Raw genomic sequence first — 23,342 nt, 5'->3', positions numbered from 1 at the left:
GCTTCAAAACTTTGAACTGCAAATAGTCAAGCCCATAAGATCCAAGTTTTGAAACTTTGAACGTTTTGAATGAAGATCGCCATACAGCACGGAACAGGGAAATTTACCATTTTCCTCATTGTAGTGCGATCTCAGAGTTGGTATATTGATTTAGCAAGAGATGTGGGGGTGCAGGGGGGGCTTGCCTCACTGCAAAAAACTAAAAAAAACAACGTTTTTTGTTTTTATTTTTTTATTACAATTTCAAAGTTTCAAAACATTGATCTTATGGTCAGGACCATTTGCAGTTTGAAGTTCTGAAACTTTGAGCTTGTAAAGTGGATCTCTCTCTCTCTCTCTCTCTCTCTATATATATATATATATATATATATATATATATATATATAGACAGTTGACTCCATATGGATGACTAGACACAAATCCAGAAGATGGGAAATTTGCCCTTACTCCATGTTTGTGCGACCTCAAAGTTAGTATTTATAATTGGCAGAGTATGGGGTGGGAGCTTTATCCCCTGCAAAAAGTGATGTTTTATTTAATTTTTAAAAAGTAAAAGACTGAATGTGTTGAGGCTGGTTCTTGACACATGCATACTAACCTGTTGACTTACATGTTTTTGACCATAGGCAGTTGATGTTCTTGCAGTCAGTTATGGGTGTGTTCACTTATTAGTGGTATATATCCCTATCAGTTGATTGAGTTTTCAGAAACTCGAAATTCATATGCTTGGCACCAATTGATCGAGTTTCTAATAACTGTAAGGTTTTGAATGGAGATCAGGGTACAGTGTGGAATGGGAAATTTACCTTTTTCCTCACTGTAGTGCAATCTCAGAGCTGCTATATTTAATTTGCAGGGTTTTGGGAAGGCAATTTTTCTGTTTTTTTTTTCTTTCTTTTTTTTTGGGGGGGGGGATATTCGAGTTTTCGGAAACTCTGTAATATGGTCCTGACCATATCAATTTTGAGTTTCTGAAAACTCGATCATCTGAATGGGATATACACCTATATTTATATTTAACCTTTACATGTATGTGTAATATATTTATTAACATTTTTACTGAATGGAACCAGTGAGAAAAACTCCATTAAATAAAATGGAACATAAAATATTGCTCTAAATAGCATGCCTATAACAACATTAATTAACAAAAGAATAAACAAATACAGTATAATAACAGTCAAGACCATTTTATACAATAGTTAGCATTGTTTTGTATAAAAATTCTTCACTAACACGAGTCAAAAATGGAAAATAAATATGGATAAAGATGTTATATACAGTTTTTCTGAAGTAATAAAAGACAATGTCATAGAGGCAGGCTCACAAAGTTCTGAAAAGTAAAATTACAGCAAAAGTTACATGATAAGGTTTAAATGTGTTAGCTTAAGGATGCAGTAAAGCCGAATACCTTACATAGAGTGCATCGCAATGTTGTTACAAAAAAGACAGAAACAAATTGTAGTAATCATTAAAGAAATTTACACTGTTAGATTTTGGAATGCAGGTAATATGTCATCCAAAAATAATCAATGAGGGCAGCTGACCATAGGAAAAGAAGGAAGGGTGATAGGGATAGATAATGTAAAGCTGATAAGGAGAGTATCAGCCTGTGACAGAAACAAAGGCTCAAAACTGAAAGGGGGTCAAGGAAGCTAGATATGGGAGGTAAATAAGCTAGAACAATATTCCCTGAGAAATAAATATCCATGTTGTGCCATGAGAGAAGGGATTCACACAAATATCTGTCAATTTAGAAAACTATGTATGAACATAAATATAAATTAAAAAAAATGATGTATATATATATATATATATATATATATATATATATATATATATATATAAATGTTTTTGTGTATCTGGCTGTATTTTTGCATATGTATCATATAGAATTGTTTACCTTTCTACAAACAATACCTTCAAATAATATCTCCATACACTTCTTCTGTTTTGACAATTATGCCATATACATTTTATGAATATTGTAAATGAATATAAATATCACTGACATCATATAAACTATTTTTCCTGCCTTTCACTAGAAAAGGGTTTTAATTTTATACTTTCTTTAGTTTTCTCTTTTTTCTTAACCAGCTCTATTACATATCTTATTCCTGTTGCAGTTCTCTGTTCGTTTACTTGTCAATGATGACCCTTCATTAAGCTTTTTGTAAATATTTTCAGTTAATATAATAATGTAACTCAGTACGCACATCACGCTATACAGTTTTTCAGGGCAAAAGTTCATCGTTATATGTATAATAGGTATTATACACTTGAGACTCCATTGCTGTAAATAATGCATTTTGTATTGCACATATATTGAACTGTCAGACGCAGATATGATACGCTATTGGGATGGTACTTTACCATGGTACTTTACCATATTATGCATTCTGAAAACAACATCTGCTTTTATGCATTGGGGCTGGGGGTGGGAAAGGCTCACAAAATAATTTCTACCAATCATCACTGCTTGACAGATCCATTGCCTGCCTTACCTAGGCAGGCAGTGGATCTGTCAAGCAGTGATGGTTGGTAGAAATTGTTTTGTCTATCAAACATGAACGAAAGGCAACCATACCTTTTAACGTGTTCCCTAAGAATTCGGTATAAAGCCAAAGTAATGGAGGTGTACAAAGGCCGCCAATAATGGACAGATTTAGATGTTATTCTGATTCACTTATAAAATTGATAGAACAGCAGGTTTTGCATCAATATGCATTTTCTGGGCACTACGAAGTATGAAACTCTAATGTCTGGCATTACAGATTGAATATAATCCTCTGATTTACCCGAAAACCAAACATTTCACGCAACACAGAACAAAAATATGAGGCAAAGTCAGGGGCATTTTGCAAAATCAGTGACAGATGAGAGCTAAAACTACAGGGAGGATGGATATGTGTATAAAGAGAAGTGTTACTTCTGCATCCGTTTGTCAGCAGCCTGCGTTTGTGTCTGGAGCAGGAAATTGTTTGGAGAGCAAGTGACCCCTTTAGCGCTTCTGGATTAAGGATGGTGATGCACTGATGCTGAGGCAGTAAATACTTTTTGTATGCAGACAATGTCTGGTGAGGCTGATTTGATGAGTTTATTAAGTGTTTAAAGCGCAGGCACGCTGATGCTCATTGCGAAGGACGTGGGTGTTGATATTGCACAGCTTTTCCAAAAGTCTACTTCTTGTTTGTTTAAGTTTTCGATTCCTGCTATTGGATTCATCAAATTTATGAGGTTTGAACTTTTACAGGGTTGTGCATGTCTAGCTGTGATGCGATCCTATACTTTCGAAGAGGGGCATATTACTTTTGTTTTCTTAAGTCAGATCTCATTTACATTTGTATACGATCTTTTAGTATAAAACGTTTGTTTAGTTTTCTGGGAAATTTGTTTACTCAGATACAGGAAAAATAAATCACGAATTACATGGGGGTCTACAACACGTGCTCGAGACACATGTCATCGCGGCCACTCGCTCAAGCATCTGTGGCTCGAGCGGCTGTAGTACACCCATTGAATGGAAATGCCCCCGGGCACACTTCTCAACTGTCCAGATTTTCACAGAATGTTTAGATTTTTGCTTCATATTTTTGGTTTGTTCCTGATAAAATGTGTAGTTTTCCGGTAAATCACTGAAGATTAAAGTCACTAAATAATGACAGGCATTTGAGTTTCAGACTTCTTTCTAACTTATTACAGCAGTATTTAAAATATGTCCCTATTTTGGGAGCTCTGTCCCCCTATTATTTAAGGCTTCCAGAGTTCTTGTACTAAAAGGTTGAAAGGTAGGATCTCGTGACTATGAATAGTATAAACAGGTTATCTGAAAATTAATGACTTCATATTTATTATTTATTTATTTGCTTTTGTTAACCTGGAAAGTCCACTGGGCTGGTGTGAGCCAATATTCAGTGGAGGGCCGGGGAGAAAAGCTCCAAAACAATATACATGATAATATAGTTTGTTGAACAGTTATTTTCAGCATATAACAATTTACAGGAGTAACAACAGGAGAATCAGAAGGAACATTGAACAATTATATGGCTGTAAGTTATGAAAGGAAACTTTGATACATGCGTCACAAATTACTTCTTTGTGAAAGCAGACCCCTTGTGGCTAGAGTCTCTTGCACTGGTTGAATACAAAGTGCGCCTCTATGTTATGAAACGCTGTGCACCGGGATAATAATTGCTCATTATTATTACCTGTGAAAGTACTGTACGTAACAACATTGCCAGCATTTATTGGGGCAGTAGTGTTTGCACTACAAATTTACAAGAGTGACCTGCTCCTTCTCATTGGCGAATAAAGTGTTGGGCATCTGAACTGGGACCATCCCTATTACTAAACTTTAAGTTACATCTCGTTTACAGTCTTCTAGTAATTATCCAGAGTTTCCGCAGCTGGGGACGCGTCAAATGGAACACAGATGGGAAGGGCTTGCTATTTAGAGGCGTGTTCTGTCGATGGAGGCGTAGCTATGGCGTGCCGCAGCAAATCTCTGGTCGAACAAATCAACGCCTGGAAATCATTGCAGGAAGCTGTCTGATCAAACTAATGAGACCCCGCCCACGCCAGTAGAATGTTAACCTGGTGAAAGGCAGGTCGGACAGTTAATAAATGTATGGCAGAAAGTTACCTTACTCGGGCTACTATTCCTTGTAAGAATCTAATTTTCCAGCATCAAGTCCCTCCACCCTAAACTATACCTTGACAGATTTCACTTGTGAGTCATCTGTGACACAGCGCAAAGAGGAGGAAGCCTAAAGAAACAAGAAGCAGACTTTGGGAAAGCTATGCAATATCAACACCCCACGTCCTCGGCAGTGAGCATGAGTGTGCCTCTCTATGCTCCCACCCCGCTTCAGCCTGTACACCCTACTCCATTCTACATTGATGATATTCTTGGAAGGACCACCAGCTCTGGATCGACACCAGCTATTCCGACTCCTACTTTGCCGTCCCCCAATTCATCATTCACAAGCTTTGTTTCTGCATATAGAACTCCCATATATGAGCCTACGCCTATTCACCCAGCATTTACCCACCCTGCGGCCCTGGCTTCAACTTATGGACCCAGCGCTTTTGCTTCCCCTTTGTATCCTTTCCACCGGACAGTGGGAGATTACGCCCATGCGTTAATAAGACAGGATCCTTTGGGTAAGTCTAACTATGAACTTAAATATAATAAGTAATACAGTCTGCTTTGCGAGACACTACAGAAGTGTATATTTATTTTCAGAGGTGACAGGGCGGCTATGGTATGGGTAAATGACTTCTTAATCATATATCCATAGAGAGGGCGTGCTCTGTTTTGGAAAAGGCAGTTATTTTGTAGTCTGATACTTTCCACATTGAATTATCCTGGCAACCTGCATCCAAAATTGAGAGAACAAGTAACTACACAATTAGTGGAACAACAAATCAGTTCAATAGCCATACATTTTAAGGCAGTTGTTCCTTTGTAGGTAAATTTGATACATTTCACAGTGTGATAAAATACGCACGGCTTTTTGTACAACTGTTTGCAAATACTTAATTTTTTGCATGCATAGTAAGTCAGATTCCACTGGCTGAGCGGAGATGCTTTTACCAGCTTCAGCATTATTTCACGCTGCATAGCTAATTTTTGAAGGCGGCACATAATTCTATTACTTCTGAAAAAATTAAACAAGTTTTACCAGGGGAACCAATTGTTCTAATGTCTTCCCCTGTTGTATACTCTCGGCTTTCTCACAAACGTCTCATATTTTACCTTACAAAGTTTACTCTATCCTTGATCAAGTCTGTAATTTTTGACAAAACATGGAGTGTTGTGGTCATTATATAATGTCGCGTAACTTCTAAGTCTTCTATTTCTTCAGAAATTGTACACTAATCTAATTGAGTTATTCTGTTAATTTTCTTGATGCATATTATCAGTCCTGATTTTTTGACCTTTTAGTCTTTTAAGTAAAAAAGTTGAGAACTGTGGTGGCATGTTTTACATGCGTGCAATAAAATTACAGAGAGGCTAACTTGGACGGTTTGTATTTGCACCTTGGCACTTCATGCAACATTGGTTTCGATGATGTCTATAAACAGGACACGCTACTTTAATGGCTCGATAAAACAAGACAGTTAAGAAAATCTCTCAACATGCTACTTAATCAGAATTAAAATGTACTGCTCTTCGGTTAATATATGGTTCATTGATGTGCAGTGCAGATGTGCTGGAAGTCTTGCTTTATAAGATAAAGTACAATTCTGAAGGACCCTAAATAAGGCCATCAACGGGACATTTAGAATGAAAATGGAAAGAAAAAAAACGTTTTCTATAGATCGTATTTAATGTTTGTTTTAAATTCAATTTCAGGATATCTTATTTCATGAATTTGATTGTAGAGTACTGGCGGGATTTCACTTTTCAGGTCCCTAGAGCACAAGTTCATATTTCTAGTTTGCATTTTAAACAGATGAGCAGATTTAGTGAAAGCTTACCAGTGTACTGCGTAAAGTTGAAAAGAAAGGAACTGCAGTACAGTGACAGGCAACCCTTGCAGCACATTCGAGTGATTATTACTCAAGGGATTTGGGTTAACAAGTGCTGTGAAGAAAGGCTGCCCTCCTTTCCGTTCATACAGGAAATCTTGAGCTCTCGATAGGAGTAAATCTGGTTTCAGAAGCTGCTCGATGTTTTCCTGACTGCTTGAAGCCGGGAGTCGTGTACACTGCTGATTATTTTATCGACATCCTCAATACAGACATATTCAGGAAACACTCGGCTTCTGATAGCCGGGATCCGTTTTTCTGATATTGTTCATTTCCTCTGTGTGGGATGGAACTTCATGGCAGCTACGAGAACCAGTTGCTTCCTATGTATAAAGCTGTTTTGCACCAAGTCCAGTGTCTGACGCAAGCTGTGATTAAAAAAAAAATGTTGTTTTGTCAGATGTTCTAAGTAATAGTTGTGGCACTGAATAACCTCGAACAGTTATAAGTATATGTATGCGTGTGTGTGTGTGTGTGTGTGTGTGTGTGTGTGTGTGTGTGTGTATATATATATATATATATATATATATATATATATATATATATATATATATATATATAATATATGTGTGACTGCATATATACGTGTGGGTGTGTGCATATATATTCACACAAGATAAATAAAAGAATGCACACGTTTTTATTTTCCTTTCTGCATAAAAAGTTAATTGCATTTTTTAAGTTTGTAATTATAAAGCAATTTGTTTTCAGATTATTTAATTTCTGTTTTCTCAAGCCCATATCCACATTTTGCTTGAATAAACTACTTATTAGTAATTTGTTGCACCACTAGTAGCTGGCTGGCTCTTATAATATAATAAGCCCAGTAGACTACTTTGTCGACATCATTAATTGCGCTTTAGTTCCAGTTTGACAGATTTATAAACATCTCATGAATTACAATGAATTACTCTGCTCATCCCAGAACATATCAGCATTGTTACTATGACCCTGCACATTGTGCGTGAAATTGCTTTATGCTTTTCATAGCTGTATGAGCTGTCTCAACATTTGTTTTCAAAAATGCAAAGATAGCTTCCTTGAGTTGTTAATGCAAGAGCAGAAGGAAGCCAAAGCCTTTTGCGAGACAGACCAACAGGAAACACATTGACGGAAATGTCGACAGAACCCTTTGAGAGGCTATAACATTTAATGTGACTTTGTTCACAGAAATCAAAAGGATACATTTTCCTTACAAAACTTTGAAGTTGTATTAACTGTACTGGCTTTAGAAAATAAGTCGTTAAGGGTATGGTGTGCGTATTTAATTAGAGGGTTGTCTAAGTACACAAACCATATTTAAACCAGTTTGAAACTGAGACAGCTCACGTTTAATATGGATCGACATCTATTTAACTATATTTATCTGTATACGGTGGTTCGAGGCTGCTGAGTACAAATAACTCCCACAGGATTAAGACTGTGCCTACACTATAGTAGTTAAGTGTTACAATTCTTAACCAGTGTGTTTATAAAACTGTCAGCTATGAGAAATACCCACACCATTTACATCACAGTTCTGCTGATATCCACCTTTGAACACAGCCGGAGAGGTTAAGACTTAATGTTGTTAAGAGTTGTAGTCCACTTAAATTACATGCTTCAGCTGCATTGCTGTTATCAACATTTTATGTTAAATAAACTGCTTCATGTAACCACTTTTATTGGCTTAAAAAACACATTCCGAATATGATTTTGTGTTTTCACTTCACGGTTGTAGGTAAACCTCTGGTATGGAGCCCATTTATTCAAAGGCCGTTACATAAAAGAAAAGGAGGGCAAGTTCGATTTTCAAATGAGCAAACCATTGAATTAGAAAAGAAATTTGAAACACAGAAATATCTCTCACCACCTGAAAGGAAACGGCTTGCCAAGATGTTGCAACTAAGTGAAAGACAGGTACGTTCAGATTTTATAAAAAGTGAATATTATAAATTACAAAGATTCATAATTTACTAGCCGTTCATAACAAACAGCTGCATAATGCATTAAGTCTCCCTGTTTAAAATATCAGAATAAAGTGATGACATCGAAATGAAATTAATTTGATTGTATCTGTTTCCGACTGATTAAAAAGTATATAGGTTTTGAGTGGACAACGAGTTTACGTAATTTGCAGACGGTTTAATGAGACTGGTCCAAATAACACACGCAACTGTGATCTTAAGTCTCCAGGACTGGCCTATGTGTTTGCACCTCATCTATTTCTGATTTTCAGTGCTGTCCCGTATTTTGCTTAAAAAACATCATCTTGCCTTTTGAAAATTGTGACGTGACTTACAGTATTATAGTTTATACGTAATATTAATCGTTACAGTTATATACATTTAATTATTCAGATAACGTATTAAACGCACATTTTATTTTATCAAGTGCAAGTGAATAATGCCCATGTTTAAAAAGAAAACTCACTGATTATGGACTTTTGTCCCTAATAATTTTGGCCTTGTCTGCATTCTTTAGCGAGTAAGCACAACGTTAAAAATTATTGTAGCATGAAAACATCCCTTTAGCAAGTTATGCCTTTGTAAGGTGCGTAAATAAGGACATTAATATAGACAATTGTTAAAAAAGGATGATGTTGAATATTAACTGCAGTACCAAAAAAACATCACTTCTTTGAAAAATTGGTACATTGGCATCGAGAGTGCAAGCTCTAGAATTCCAGGAAAAATGCCCACACTGGTGCACCTCCCCCTGTGTTTCAGGCTACCTTGTTGACTAATATCCCAGTCTTTATCTGAAACAATTGTTTTCCTAGAATGTCGGTTTACCCTTTTGTGTCAATCAAAAACTACGAGGGACAGCTGAGAGATATTCAGTGCTAGCAGTGATAGCACGTAGTTTAACACATTAAAATGCATGCACTGCAGATATTTTTGTATTTCCCAATTACTCGCTGGTTTCGTCCATTTTATGCAGTTCTGAAACCTGTGAATATAGTTTTGATAGTTTTTAATATAATTTTTGCACTATTTTGTCTTGACATTTTCGGCTTATTTACTGCATTCACAGTTCTCAACCGCTTGCCTTTAAAATCGGGTCACTTTGATTTTTGACGATTTGTGTCTTGAACTGGTCAACTTATTTACTGCATTAATAAATTTCAGCTTCTTACCTTCAGGATCAGAATAAAGCTAAAAGAGTCATGGACAAACTTCCTAAATCGGGGCCATTTCAAATAGTAGTACAGACCTAAAAAACTAAAAGAATAAGAAAACATGAATTAACACGGAATTTCTGAAATAAAAAAAAGCCTGTCTTTAGTAATAGTCATTATTTGCGGACTGACTCCAGTCCACCATCCTTTTATAAGACATTCCTAATTTTAGGAAGAGCAGGGCGTGGTAAATTCTAAGCCAGAATCAGGGACATCCCTTACAATAAGGAACAGCTGAGGTATGCCAGCATTCTGAACGTAAATAATTTAAACTGAGAATTTCACCTAATACTTCTCCTGAAAGACTTAGATTTATAGTACAGTATAACGTAGGTGTGTGTTTGCTGGTTGTTGACAATCACTTGCCCTTATCTAACGTTGAAAGTCCCTCCTTTGCTTCAGGTTACCCCCTGCTATTCCTTCTCTGCTTCTATTGTTTGTAGTTCTAAATGAAGCTCCCCCCCTTCAACGCTCGCTGACATCATTTTTTTCACTTGTTAATAAGTGTCACGTACATTATTAAGATTTTAACAAAAAGTACAGTCATGCAGAATGTGTAAATATGGATAGGGGTATGAGAACAAACTACATAGTTACGTAAATTAAATGGAGGAAAAATAAGCAAGATAAACAATGTGCATAGTAACAGACAACAGCAAAACAGTAATCATTGCATAGACCACGTTAGGATGCAGTCAAGTTTTCTCAGTTTCTGGATCTGTAAATTAAAGACTGTAATATTAAATTTGGCGGTGTGTGTATGTGTGCATATGTATGGGGGGGGGGGGGGTGGACCTCTTCTAAAGCTGTAAACCTCTGCTGCTCCAATGTGTTCAGTTACCATATATGCAGTTTTCAGTTCATCTGTGGACTACTGTATGTCGGAGGAATTGTTTATAACGACTGTACTTGTGGTGCATAAAATATTTAAACAGCTTGAAGTGCAAGAAGACCGGAAAACTGGGCCATCATAGCTATCAACCTCTTAGAGCAAGAAATCTGGACAAAGCCATACATAATGTGTGTGTGTGTGTGTGTGTGTGTGTGGGGGGGGGGGGGGGGTTGACAACAAAGGCCCAGAAATAGGGACAATTTTAAATATCGCTCTTACAAACTTACAATGTTGATAGAATAACAGGTTTTGCATTAGCATACATTTTCTGAAGTGTATGAAGGCTGAAACTCAAATGTCTGTCATTATTTTCTGACTTAAATATTCAATGATTTGCTAGAAAACCAATATTTTTTGAAAGGTAGACCAAAAATATGAGGCAAAAATCTGGACATTCTGTGAGTTGAGAGGTATGTGGGCCATCCCAGTTATCTCTGGGTTATGGGTGAGACTACTGAAGGGTGAATAAGTGGCGTAAATTATTAGAAAACAAAGCAGGTTGGAATCCTGCATTCAGATGATACATTTGCAAGGGAACCTTTATTAATAGTGGTGCTGTTTCTGAAATGTTATATCAGGATACACACAAGAATAACATCCCCAGGGTGTGTGGAAACAGCTCTTAACGAATCACAAATCAAAAAAGAGACAGGAGAAAATCAAAATCTAGAAATAATAGGGACAATTTTAAAATATTAGTACTTGTAAACTAAGACACTGACAGAATAAGAGAATGTGCATTAATATACATTTTCCGAATTAAAAGACATCTATAACTCTAATTATTGTTATTATTTATTAAATGTAATTCAACACCTTTTCTCCAAAAATCGCCAGTTTTTGGAGATTAAGAGGGACAGAGCTAAAAATCAGAGACGGTTGAAAGGTATTAGTAAGTAAATTGAAAGAGTGCAATAGGTAATATAACACAGTCAGAAAATAAATGAAGGAAACACATTTTTGCAGTAAGATTTCTTGACTTTTCTATATCGTTTGAAATAAATACTCAACTGGAAAATGATCACATAACAGTGCTTCATGAGATACTGGTCAAGAACATAACAGGATAATCACACTACAATCATTGCTGAATGAACTGTGCCCGAAAGCCAGCAACTCAAGACAGAGAAGATCTTCCTCCATTTGGTTGTTACTCATAAATATGAGTATTGCAGAAAGTCTTACACAATAACACACTATTTACAAAATGCTGTTTTATGTATTTATGTTGTCATTAATTGTATTTGATCATTTTAAATTAATTAAGTTGTTTCTTTTTAAGGGTGTCCAGAAGGGGCCACAACCACAGTATTAAGTAAAAATGTATGCAGGTAAACTAGAGAGATGTGCAAACAAACACAGTAGTTGGTGGCAGCAGCTTTCATTTTATTTTGTAAACCCACAGTAAGGGCACAACAGCTGGCTGCTGGTTCATCAGGGTTATAATTCCATTATTCAGATAGTGATCTGAGTACTGCAAGGTCCCCAGAAGCTCTAGGGGTGCATATGTTCTACGGTACATGTTATGGCTTATACCCTGGTATGTCTGATGTAGTACCAATTAGGACTAAAGTACCATGTAAAAGGATATGAGGAAAATAAAGTAAAAGATAACTAGATAGTGAAGCAGTAGTGTATAGCATATGCATCAACCCCCCACTTTTTCCAGGATTTACATCAACCCCCCCCCCACTTTTTCCAGGATTTACTTTGGATTGGGGTGTCACATCAACAGTGATCATCACCTAGAGCCAATTTTCACACCACCATAATCTTTAAGAAAAACATTGCTGCATTTTAACCATCTACTGGTGATGTAACTGTGACAGATGATATGATACATCGCCACATTAAATAATGTCTATCTAGCAGATCTACTGGGACTTTATTCTGATGCAGAACATCAGGGTAGACTTTACAGAGGAGTACAAGAATGTAGGTGCCTTGGAAAGGAGTTAAATGGCGATGGCCCACTTTAATAGCTTATAAGTTCATAGGTTCATAGATTAATACTAGGCTAATTGCCTTGTGGGCCATTTTAAGCCTAGCCAATTGTCCCATATGAGTTTCAAACCCTGCACCTTGTGTCTGTAAGGTAAACACCTTAACCATTACACCAACTCCCCCCTTATCAATTAGGGAACATAATGATTTGGATAGGAACTTTGGAAATGGCTTGGTAGCTATATAGCTGAAGACAGAGTGAGGCTGTAATGTTCATGGGATAGTTTGAAATCACAAATCAACATGCCCAGTATAATAACTACTGCTTAATTTTCCCCTGACTGTTACCAGGAGTAACTCTAACCTGTTGAACTTGTCTATTCATGTTTGCTCATGTATTCTTTGTCAATACCATATCTGTAATATGTCTTCATTGTTTTTATTGTTTCTGTTTACCTTGGAGCTTTTCTCCCTGGACCTCTGCTGAAAATGGACATGAATCCAGTTGGACTATCCCGGTCAACAAATGTAAAATAAAATAAAAATAAATAAATAAATCTGCCTTTTATATGCTTGGTATAAAAAGGTGAAACCACTGAAGTTGTGAAATGCTTCATACTGAAGACTGGCTGCTATCTCTAAGTGCACACAACTGAAATTGTGGAATGAACTGTACACAATAGTCACACAGTTTCTAACATCTGCATGTGACATTGAGAATGCAGAGACCAGGAATAATTAATTTACTGTGTGTGAAGAGTTCCTACAGTATCCAGTATTAATTATCAGTTGGTTCTTATCACTGGAATCATATGGATGAAGACGCTTTTCCTATGATTTAGAATGTGTTTCAGGACTTCTGACTGCATATGTTTAGTGAAGTGTAGTTTCAGTGAATGCATATTGTCATAATTGCACAATTTATCAATGGAAAGTAAAGAGAAGGATGAAGTTCTAGTCCAAAATATGTTAAAATGTATAGTTTTAGTTTACTCTCAAAATGAACAATTAAATTCTGAATGAGAACAGCAAGTTGAAGTTTGTCCCCTGCTTCAGCATACTTTTTAAGATTCTTATAGTACATGTTGTTTACTTGTGGGTGGCACTAACTATATCAGTACCAGGTTAGGTTATCATGATGGATGCTCAGAGCTAGGAAGGGTTCGATCATCTGCTTAGTCTTTTGGGTAAAGTTCTGGGAGATCTCTTGTGAGCTGGTCTACGTAGGTGGGATGGAGCAACATTTCCATTATGGAGCTTTAAAGACTCCTGAAAATAGTGAAGTAATTGAGAGAGAGAAAGATTATTTGTCCATTACACCCTGAAAAATCCCTTGACAAAATAGATGGTGAACTCTGTTGCATTAGTGGTAGGTATCATCATATTGCAACAAAACAAGAAGTAGAGTGTGATACAAAGTTAAAATCGTTAGTTAACGTACTGTAGATTTCTATTAGTTTCCCCATTCCTATTTCTACATGTTGTATTAATCAGGGTTTAGAGGGCAGAGATTGCTGTATTATGGCATACTAGAATCGTGTCTAAATGCATGACGCTCAAGTACAGGAAACACCTTATCTTTATAGAGTCAGAACTGCAAATAAATTATTCACCAGTACTTGAAAGTCAAATGGTTACACTACAAGGGCAACTACGTGAAATTCAAACACAACAGTACTCAATCAATGAAATTAAACTCCTCTACAAATATGCCGAATGGGCTCAATCACCCTCAAAAGCACTGGCAAGAATCATAAACATTAAGAATCCTCCTACCAAAATAATGCAACTAAATTATAATAACAAACCTTTAGAGACAGATGAAGAGATCATCACAGCTTTTGAAGAGGTGTACCAAAAACTGTATGGCACCCAAGACCAGTTTAATGAGTCACTGTTTCATCAATTTACCGAAGAGTTACAATTTCCAGTATTGAATGAGACACAAATAAATAATCTTAAAGCTCCCTTAAGTGTAGAAGAAATCATTGCTGCTGTAAATAAGTTGAAACCAGGTAAATCACCAGGGCCTGATGGTTACGTGGCGGAATTTTATAAGACTTTCAAGAAACAGTTAGCTCCTATACTACTGAAAGTATACAGACACATAATAAAGTACGGTACCAAAGACCTGTATATCAATAACTCAAAAATTATATTTATACCAAAACCCAAATCTGATGCATCAAACCCAAATAACTACAGGCCGATAGCACTCATAAATATTGATATTAAAATTCTTTCTACAATACTAGCTAGTAGAATCAAACAAATTCTACCTTACTTTATATCTTCTGAACAACTAGGCTTTATGAACAACAGACATATATATGACAACACACTTACTACTGATTCAATCATTAGTTTAAAAGTAAATGATAAATGCCCTAGCTATACACTGTCAGTAGATGCAACCAAAGCTTTTGATAGAGTAAATTTTGATTTTTTATTAAATATACTCAAGAAATTTAGTATTCCTGAGGGCTATATAAACATGGTTAGGGCTTTATACAAAAATGCCACAACAACACTATCTATACATAAAAAGCAATCAAAGCCTATTTAAATAGTGAACGGTACAAGGCAAGGATGCCCAGTATCACCTTACCTGTTCAATATATACATAGAACTTCTGCTGCTTAAAATATCACAAAGAACTCACCACCATATTATGAATATTTCCAAAGTCCCAATAAAGTATACAGCTTTTGCTGACAATCTTAACATTTATTTTGAATTACCTAATACTGATTTGAATAAGATACTAAACTCCATTGAAAAATTCTCAAAAATATCTAATTATGCGATTAACCCTAATAAATCCATCATATTCCCTCTGAATATTCTAGGACATAAGGAATTCTATTTCCCTGAAACTGAAATTAAAGTAAATTATAATCTCAAATATCTGGGTATTGTTTTCACTCACTCCCAATCTGATGTGACTAAAAGCAACTTGTTTAAAACCTGGTCTAACATCTCTGAAGACACTAAGAGATAGTTAAACCTCAATCTATCTCCACTAGCTAAGGCGACCATAGTCAAAATGAATATTCTTCCAAGACTATTGTTTCATTTTAGTGCTATTAACCAAAATATACCACAAAACCTCTCCAAACTTGAAACACTACTAGGAAAGTTTATTTGGCATCCAAAAAGTACAAAAATAAAATACACCAAATCAACATTACCCAAACAAAAAGGGGGCCTAGGCCTACCTGAATTCTAAACATACTACAACATACTAAACGCTAGTCGAATTATAGAAATAGCAAATTTTGAACCATCCAACAAAGCATGGTATCCACTATGGATTAAAATATATTACAATCATCTAATCTCATGCAATTTAAACCCTAGAGCAGTACCCTTTCTAAATTCTAAGACTTTAAAGCATTTTAAGGTTCATCCCATAATAATAAGAAACACAGTAATATTTCAAAAGCTGGTAGCATCCCTAAATCTTAAAGATACTTTGGTATTGGGACAGCCAGTACACCTTAATCATAATATTAAATTAAACAGTTACTATATTAAACCTGAATCAGTATCCAAAAATTAAAAATATCACTGTACGGGACCTATACCAGATCAAAAGTTTCTAAGTTGACAATATTAGACAAAAACTTGAAGTAAATAAAAGCTATAATACCATAATCAACCAATTAATATACCTGATCAACACAATTATTATGAATGTCAAAATAGACAACCAAGACATGCATATATCAACAAATTATTAACCTGCTACTGTTGAGATATAAAATGTTATCAAATACATAGTCTGCTAATGATTGGCAATAGATTTTTACGTGCCGAGTTGCCGGCCCTGATGCACAACCTACAAAATTAGATATCAAGATGCAATTCTATATTCCAAATTTTGGGAAGAGAAAAATAATAAGATCACTGATGAACAAAAATCTGATGCTATTGAACTTACTTTGAAATTAACTCCCCTTAAAAACTAATTTATACCCAAATTATGATCAGTAACAATGCATATCACACACCACTTTTTCTTAGTAAAATTAATCCCTCCCACTCCCCTTATTGTACCATATGCCAAAACAGTGTTGCTGACACCCTTCATATTTTTTGGAGCTGTAAAAATGTTTTCAAGCTATGGTGTTCGCTAAGAACCAAGTTAGAAAAAAAGGGATACACCAAATCTACCCTGTCATGAGAAATGGCAATTTTACATATATTCCCTAATAATTTCTCATATGAAAATAAACACATCATAGTCACATTGTGTGCAATTATCAAATCATATATAGCCCAAAATTGGTTAGATAGAAGTAAAATCACATGGGAAGAATTTAAAGGAATGACTATAAAATACTTATTAGTCAGCAAATTAATTACAAGAAGCCAAAAAAACTATCTTACTATCAGAAACATTGGAAAACGCTTTTAGAAATCCTAGGATAAAATTGATTTATGAACAAGGGACTTCACCATCAATATTACTTTACATAATTAAGGGAAACTAAAGACAATTACTATAGAAATACCCACAATAACAGTGTACAGGTCATGGCAAACACATATAAGATGAACATTAAGGTGACATCAATGTATATATTGTACATAGTTAATGCAAGACAGAATGTTTATTTAGGTAGACTAGAATATCTGGTTGTAATGTTTTAATGTCACATATTCAATATGTTGTATACTATCTTTATGTAAATGTCTGTTTTACAGGTCATTAAGTGCAGCTTGATTATTAGACAATTCTGTATAATTGTTACCCTAACATTGATGATTTATGTTATGTATATTGTATTTGGACGACTGAAACTTGATATTCCAAGTAGCTTGTATGTATATTTTCTGTCATTCTTTTCTTGTATTTAAATAGAAGAGAAATGCAATAAAAATTATATTTGAAAAAAAAGGAAACACCTTATCTTCTTATGTAAATCTTCATCTGTATGACTGTAAAAGTTTAAATGAGGTTAGCAAGGGAATGGTAGAAAAACTGTATGGCAGACAACTGTGTCTAGAGCTTAGAATATCAGTAGTAGTTGTCTTGAGCCAATGAACTGTGCCAATAATGAAAAAAAGAGAGGTTGGACTGTGTGTATGGGTAACCATTATTTTCTCTTTTCAGATTGTTGGAACTCAACATTTCAAATTCTGACATTTCAATAGGGAGCTGTGTGTGTGTGTTGTATAAGAGACGTGAAGGTGTTACAGTTTTTTAAGAGCTAAGGATATAGCCTTTAAGCGTTGGGTTTGTCCTTTGTTGGTATTTTGTGGAACAGTAGTCGATCGATAGTTTTTTAGAGAAACAAGGTCATTCTGAGAGGGGAATAAGCTTATGCTGGGTTACTAGGAGGTAGAAAGAAACTGAAGAAAGCAGTGTAGAAGTGAATGGGGACAGAAAAAGCAGTGTTGGGCCAGTGTGTTGTGGTCCAGAAATATTAATCATCGATGTGTACTTCCCTTCTATGGTGCTGGAGACCTTTCCTTGTGAGAAAGCCAGGCTCCTTTTAGAAGGACTTGAAGCATCTAAGGTGAGAAAGCATGCAATTTTTAGAGAGAGATTATATAGGTGCTTTAACTGAGATTTTGGAATGATTTCCATGTCAGACAAAAGGAGTTAACGCTTTTGGATGAACTGGTAAGTTAATCAGTCAGTGCCAGTAATGCCGTGTTCTCTGTCCATCAGCAAGCTACTTGTGCAAAGAACTGTATATACGGTACATATCCAGATCTGTCTGTGTCTCTTATGTGATATTTTCACTGACATCATGCTGTTGGTTATAGGACTACTTAGTAATTGAGGAAAGGGGGAATTGCTTGCAGCAGTTAAAATAAGGTAACTTAATTATATCTTATACACTTTTTGCCATATTGTTTGCTTGATCATATTATGCCGTCTTTTATTTTTGTTACTGGAATATAGGTGAAAACAGTTTTTTATACATTTCAACTACCTGCTCAAAATATTAAATGCTACCGAAATGACGTTATACTAAGACATTGTTTTCAAGTCTTCTTCAATATGTACGGTATCAGTAAACTGTAATATTTGGGAAAGTAAAACAAATAATTAGGTTTTCCCTAGTTTTGCTTGTTTGTGTTGACATCTGAAAAAAAATAGTTACTGTTTTAATCAGATAGATTTGGAAAACAGAAATCGTTGTTGCAGGTGGGGTTTGGGATACTCATGCTGCCTTAGTGCATACCTCTGTTTTTAATATGTCTGTAATTATTCTTCGCTCATTTACTGCATTGCACACCTCACCATGCTATTCCCCATCTAGCCCTCACATGCAGTATTTTCATGTAAGCAGAATGTCCTGTGCATTTAGACTTTAAGAAGAAAAATTCGAAGAAAAAATAAGTTTAGCAAGATGATCAGGCTTACCAAACTTCATTATCTGTGTTTCGTGATGTTTCTACTTTGTTTTGTTTAATTTTTTGACTATCTGTATGGAAATGCACAGACTAGATTGTTGGCAAGTAAAGACTCTGGAAATATATAAAGAGTGTATTTTGGTCATTTATTTATTTCTTTAGTTTTTAAATCAGCTATTTTTAAGAATAAATATGTTTGAGAAGTGGTTTGTATAAACACTTTCAAATTATAGCACCATCCTAACTGCAAGATATATAGTATTGGACAAAGTGATATATTCCTGTGATCATTATATTCTTTCAAAATTATATATGTTTTGTCTTTTTAGGTTAAAACGTGGTTCCAGAACCGCAGAGCCAAATGGAGGCGCCTGAAACAGGTAATGCGATGTTTCAGTTCCTATAGTAATATTTTAATGAATTATTTTTGTTATGTTAACCTTTCCCATATTGTGTGCAGAAGTAATTTAAAAAACTGTTAACCTCTTCATCTTGATTAAAAAGGCAAATAGTTATGTTGGCACGCAGGATGGGTCATCCAGGCAGCACTAATGTTAAAAGCTTCTAATGTGGCTTCTCTGCCTATCACCAACTCTTGGCTCTCACCCTGCTGCTATTAAAGCCCTGCTAATTATTTTGTAAACCCATATGTTGTTTGCCCAATTAATGTAGGTAGATAAAGTAATTGTCTGTAAACGACTCTGGCTTTCTCCTCTGAAAAGTTAAGCTATCATATTAAATCTTTATACATCCACAATGAAATCGTGGTCTGTAAGTAATACATTCAATTAGGAAAACAGGAACATCCATTTGGGCACAATCAGTTGACCTTTTGGATACAAGAAGTGCAAATATAACAACTGTTTATTCCAACAATAGTTATAATTTATACATAACTAGAGAAAATGTGTTGCAGGTACTCATACTGACACGTTTACAATTCATTTCTTTATCAGATATTGAATGTGAGGAATAGACAATCATGAGCATGCCCGAAAGGAAGAGAAGTGACAAATAAACAAAAACTGCAGATTTAACTGGCAGTGATGTTACTGCAAACACTGTAGCACAAGCAGCAGTTAAGTCAGACTGCAGTATTATTGATTTAATTATTCCCTTGACAGTTGTTTCGGTGGTTTACAATGTGTGGGCTGGAGAAAAATCTGTCCCGGTATGGCACACTTGCTAATGTATAGCAAGTGAACCTATGTATTTTAAATCCAGGAAAACATTACTACCTCACAGTCTTCACGCCCAGAAATTAGGAACATTTTTATTCATTCAGATAATTAATAAAACAAGACATGCATATTTAGTAAAATGTAGGGACGTTTTATTCTCTTACATAATCTGAATGGGCATGCATTTAGATTGCGACAGATAATCGCCATCAAGTCTCGTCTAGTCTTCCGTCATTAAATAATAACATTTCTAGTATGTCTTATTAACTTTCTATAATGTATATTTTGTGCGTTCCGGTAACAAACACATTTTATGTGACAGCAAGATTTAGATGCAAAGTCAGGGATGACCCTGAAGTATCAAGTTGATAGATGTGGAATAAGATTTAGTTGCATTATTTGTTGGGAGTAATGGGTAGTACATTACCTCTCAGTCTATGAGAATTAAAATAATAGCACAGGCCTTTAAAAATCATGGCAATCATGTGTACACCACCGTCTGCGCAAAAAAAAAAAAAAAAATTCATAGCAGAGGGCAAGAAAGAGGAACATTTTTTTTTCACTTATAGCCACTTATAGTTAGTAGTAATAAGCTTAGTCCATTCATCTAATGATGTGTGTGTAGTCTTAAACACCTCTTATGGAAACAATTAAATCTAGAATGAACAAGACAAAATCTGACTACAAAAATCATAGCGCTATTTGTAAAATCATAGATATGGATACTGTTTGTACGGTATGTTTTCGAAAGCAGTGGATTTAAGTTATTATGAATTCTGCATTTAACTCCACATCATGACAGTCATCACTTTCTTTCGCCCCTTTTTTGGTTTTAGGAAAACCCACTGGGAGGCAAAAGAGAAGACGCTGAAAGTAACCCAAATCACCACAACTCCAGATCAGAGCTTTGTGTAGCAGGCGACCCACAAACCGCAGAGAGCTACCTGAAGGGAACTCCGTGTCCATCCTCTTCCTCCTCTCCCTTATCTCCGGGGGATCTAGAATCGGACGTGTCCGATGATTCGGATCAAGAGGTCGATATCGACGATGACAAAGGATTTCATACATCCAACCACTGATTGCCAAAATGCTGCTCCTCCTGAGCACAGGAAAGGACACGTTTTAAGTTTCCATAGCTTGCACTTTATCGGGGTCGGAGCTGGATTTAAGGGATTCATTTGCCAGAACAGAAAAGCTTAAGTGAAAAGAGGACTAAACTGCTGTAAATATTTTGTCGTGTAAATATCATATGTGCACTATATATAGACCTAGCCTAGGTATATGGACACTGGGAAAAAATGTTTCTTGTTTTAAGTCTAAGGTAACAGACGGTGGTAATGACGGACTTGTATGTATATAAATATTTGTACATTGCCTAATTTGCAGATGTTGGTATTTTTCGTACAACCTTTTGTATTCCGCCTGCGTGTACAACATAATCCGCATAATTTATGTGAGCTTTATACACACACACACACACACACACACACACACACACACACACACACACATTTCCTGTCAAGTTTAGTAAAGTCTTTTCTTACCTCAAGAATACTGTGTGTTTAGGTAAATCGTGAACAGTCGAGTACTAAATAACTGTCATAATTCACAATATTGCCTCCCAAGTAAAACAATGATATTTATTTGCCTACTTGATCAGAGGATTTATTTAATCAATATGTTTTACTATTTTGCTGTTTTAAGTGGTTTTCTATTGCCATCGGGACCTCAACTGATCCTATGAAGTATGGAAAGGCACAGGTTCCATTATCTGGCAATATTTTTAGTGAGTTTTTTAACAGTCAATTTTTATTAGTTTTTAAATATGAATACAGACAGATTATCAAATAATAAATACAGTAAACATAGTTTCTGGGGTCCGGAACAAATAGTAACGTTAAACAGTTCACTCGTTTAATAGAGTTTCTGAAATTATTGCAGTTAAAATTACATGAGAGATACTGACGATGTTCATCGTAATGATCACTGCTGCAATAGCTTTGGCAATATGTATTATATTCTGCTAAGGATACAGCAGCCATACAGCTTTCAAAGCTTCGGGACACTCGGCACGCGCCCAATCTGTCAGCCCGAGCTAAAATGACTAAAAGACAAGTTTGGGCGCCAACAACGTCAGAGCTTTCCTGCACATGAAGAGAGCGCGTCTCTGCGGGCTTTCGATGACCGTCAGTCGGTTTCCGCTGTTCCTTTGCAGGGCAGGTAAGTTCGCTTTGGGGGGAAAACCTTCCACATTAAACATTTTTTGTTTTATTGTACTTTACAGCTTAGGAAAGTTATTTCTACAGGGTTTGTGTTTTTAATAAACTGTCAAGACTAAACTGCAACTTTTAAATGGGAGCACACTTTATCCTGTCATTCTAAAAGATAGCGTTTATTTTAGTTTGTGGGGTTATTGAAGTGCTTTTTACTGGGCTTTTGTGTGAAAAAGTGACTTTTAAAGATTTTAAAATTTTACCAGTTAATGTTGCTTGCCTTCTGCAGGAAAGAAGTATAATTTTTGTTTCACCATGGAAGAATTTACTGGTCCCATGGTCAGTCCTTTTTCCAGCCACAAAAAGAAAAAGTTACACAAACAGCCTGTGCCACAAAAGTAGGATAGCAGTTTGCCTCAGCTGCAGGTGCATGACTCTGCTGTGACCAAACCTTGTTCTTTAGATCTTTTAGCCAGGATCCCTGTGGTGTAACACCTACAGCCACTATGGACAGGGGTTAGCCACTCCTCTGCGGCTGTTGGGGTCTCCTCCATGAGCAAGGGAGAGACACTCTTGTTGGTCATTGGAGAGGGAATAGGGGATACTTCCATGTTTGGTTAAAATGTTGTGCCCATCCCTGGGGAAGTTGCTGCTACCATTATAACTTGGTTGTCCCCATTTTTCATGTCAAAAAGAAACAGAAAACTAAACATGTAAGTGCTGCTCCTCAAATTTCCTTAGACAGGAGTAGTTTACTGGGTCTGGCTCAGGGTTTAATTCATGCGATTGATTCTTCGTATAAGGTGGTTTCTGATAAAAGAAAGAGGAATGCCTCTTTCTGAAGATATTCAAGATTCTGAATCTGGACAGGAAGATGATGGTACAGATACAGAGTTTTCACCTTGGTTTTCTGATTCAGACTCATGAGAGCTCAGTGTCTTACTCTCCCTGTGGATGTTTCTCTTTCTCTGAGGCTATTTACAGAATGTGCCAGTGTTTTCAGTGGGGGAACAACGAGGTTTCTCAAGTCCCTTATTATGTGCCAT

General features: G+C 35.9%; 1 protein-coding gene across 1 annotated transcript; it reads left to right on the top strand.

Annotated features, from left to right (window-relative positions):
• Nucleotides 1-4,460: 4,460 nt before the first annotated feature.
• HHEX (hematopoietically expressed homeobox) lies at nucleotides 4,461-21,726 on the top strand. Its single transcript, XM_044056690.1, has 4 exons — nucleotides 4,461-5,163; nucleotides 8,255-8,433; nucleotides 19,232-19,282; nucleotides 20,920-21,726. Exons 1-4 carry the CDS (start codon nucleotides 4,800-4,802, stop codon nucleotides 21,160-21,162), a joined length of 837 nt encoding a protein of 278 aa, XP_043912625.1. The 5' UTR covers nucleotides 4,461-4,799; the 3' UTR covers nucleotides 21,163-21,726.
• Nucleotides 21,727-23,342: the final 1,616 nt, after the last annotated feature.

The sequence above is a fragment of the Protopterus annectens genome, chromosome 14.part0 (assembly GCF_019279795.1).
Source record: "Protopterus annectens isolate FY-2018-M chromosome 14.part0, PAN1.0, whole genome shotgun sequence".
In the NCBI taxonomy this organism is placed as follows: domain Eukaryota; kingdom Metazoa; phylum Chordata; order Ceratodontiformes; family Protopteridae; genus Protopterus; species Protopterus annectens.
Note: the sequence above shows the minus strand (reverse complement) of the source record. Positions and strands in the feature narration are given on the sequence as shown.

Bases quoted from the DNA above. Each gene is read 5' to 3' on its own strand.
- HHEX (XM_044056690.1), top strand. From the start codon at position 4,800: ATGCAATATCAACACCCCACGTCCTCGGCAGTGAGCATGAGTGTGCCT. The intron at 8,434-19,231 runs GTACGTTCAGAT...TTGTCTTTTTAG, and splicing joins TGCAACTAAGTGAAAGACAG to GTTAAAACGTGGTTCCAGAA. The intron at 19,283-20,919 runs GTAATGCGATGT...TTTTGGTTTTAG, and splicing joins AATGGAGGCGCCTGAAACAG to GAAAACCCACTGGGAGGCAA.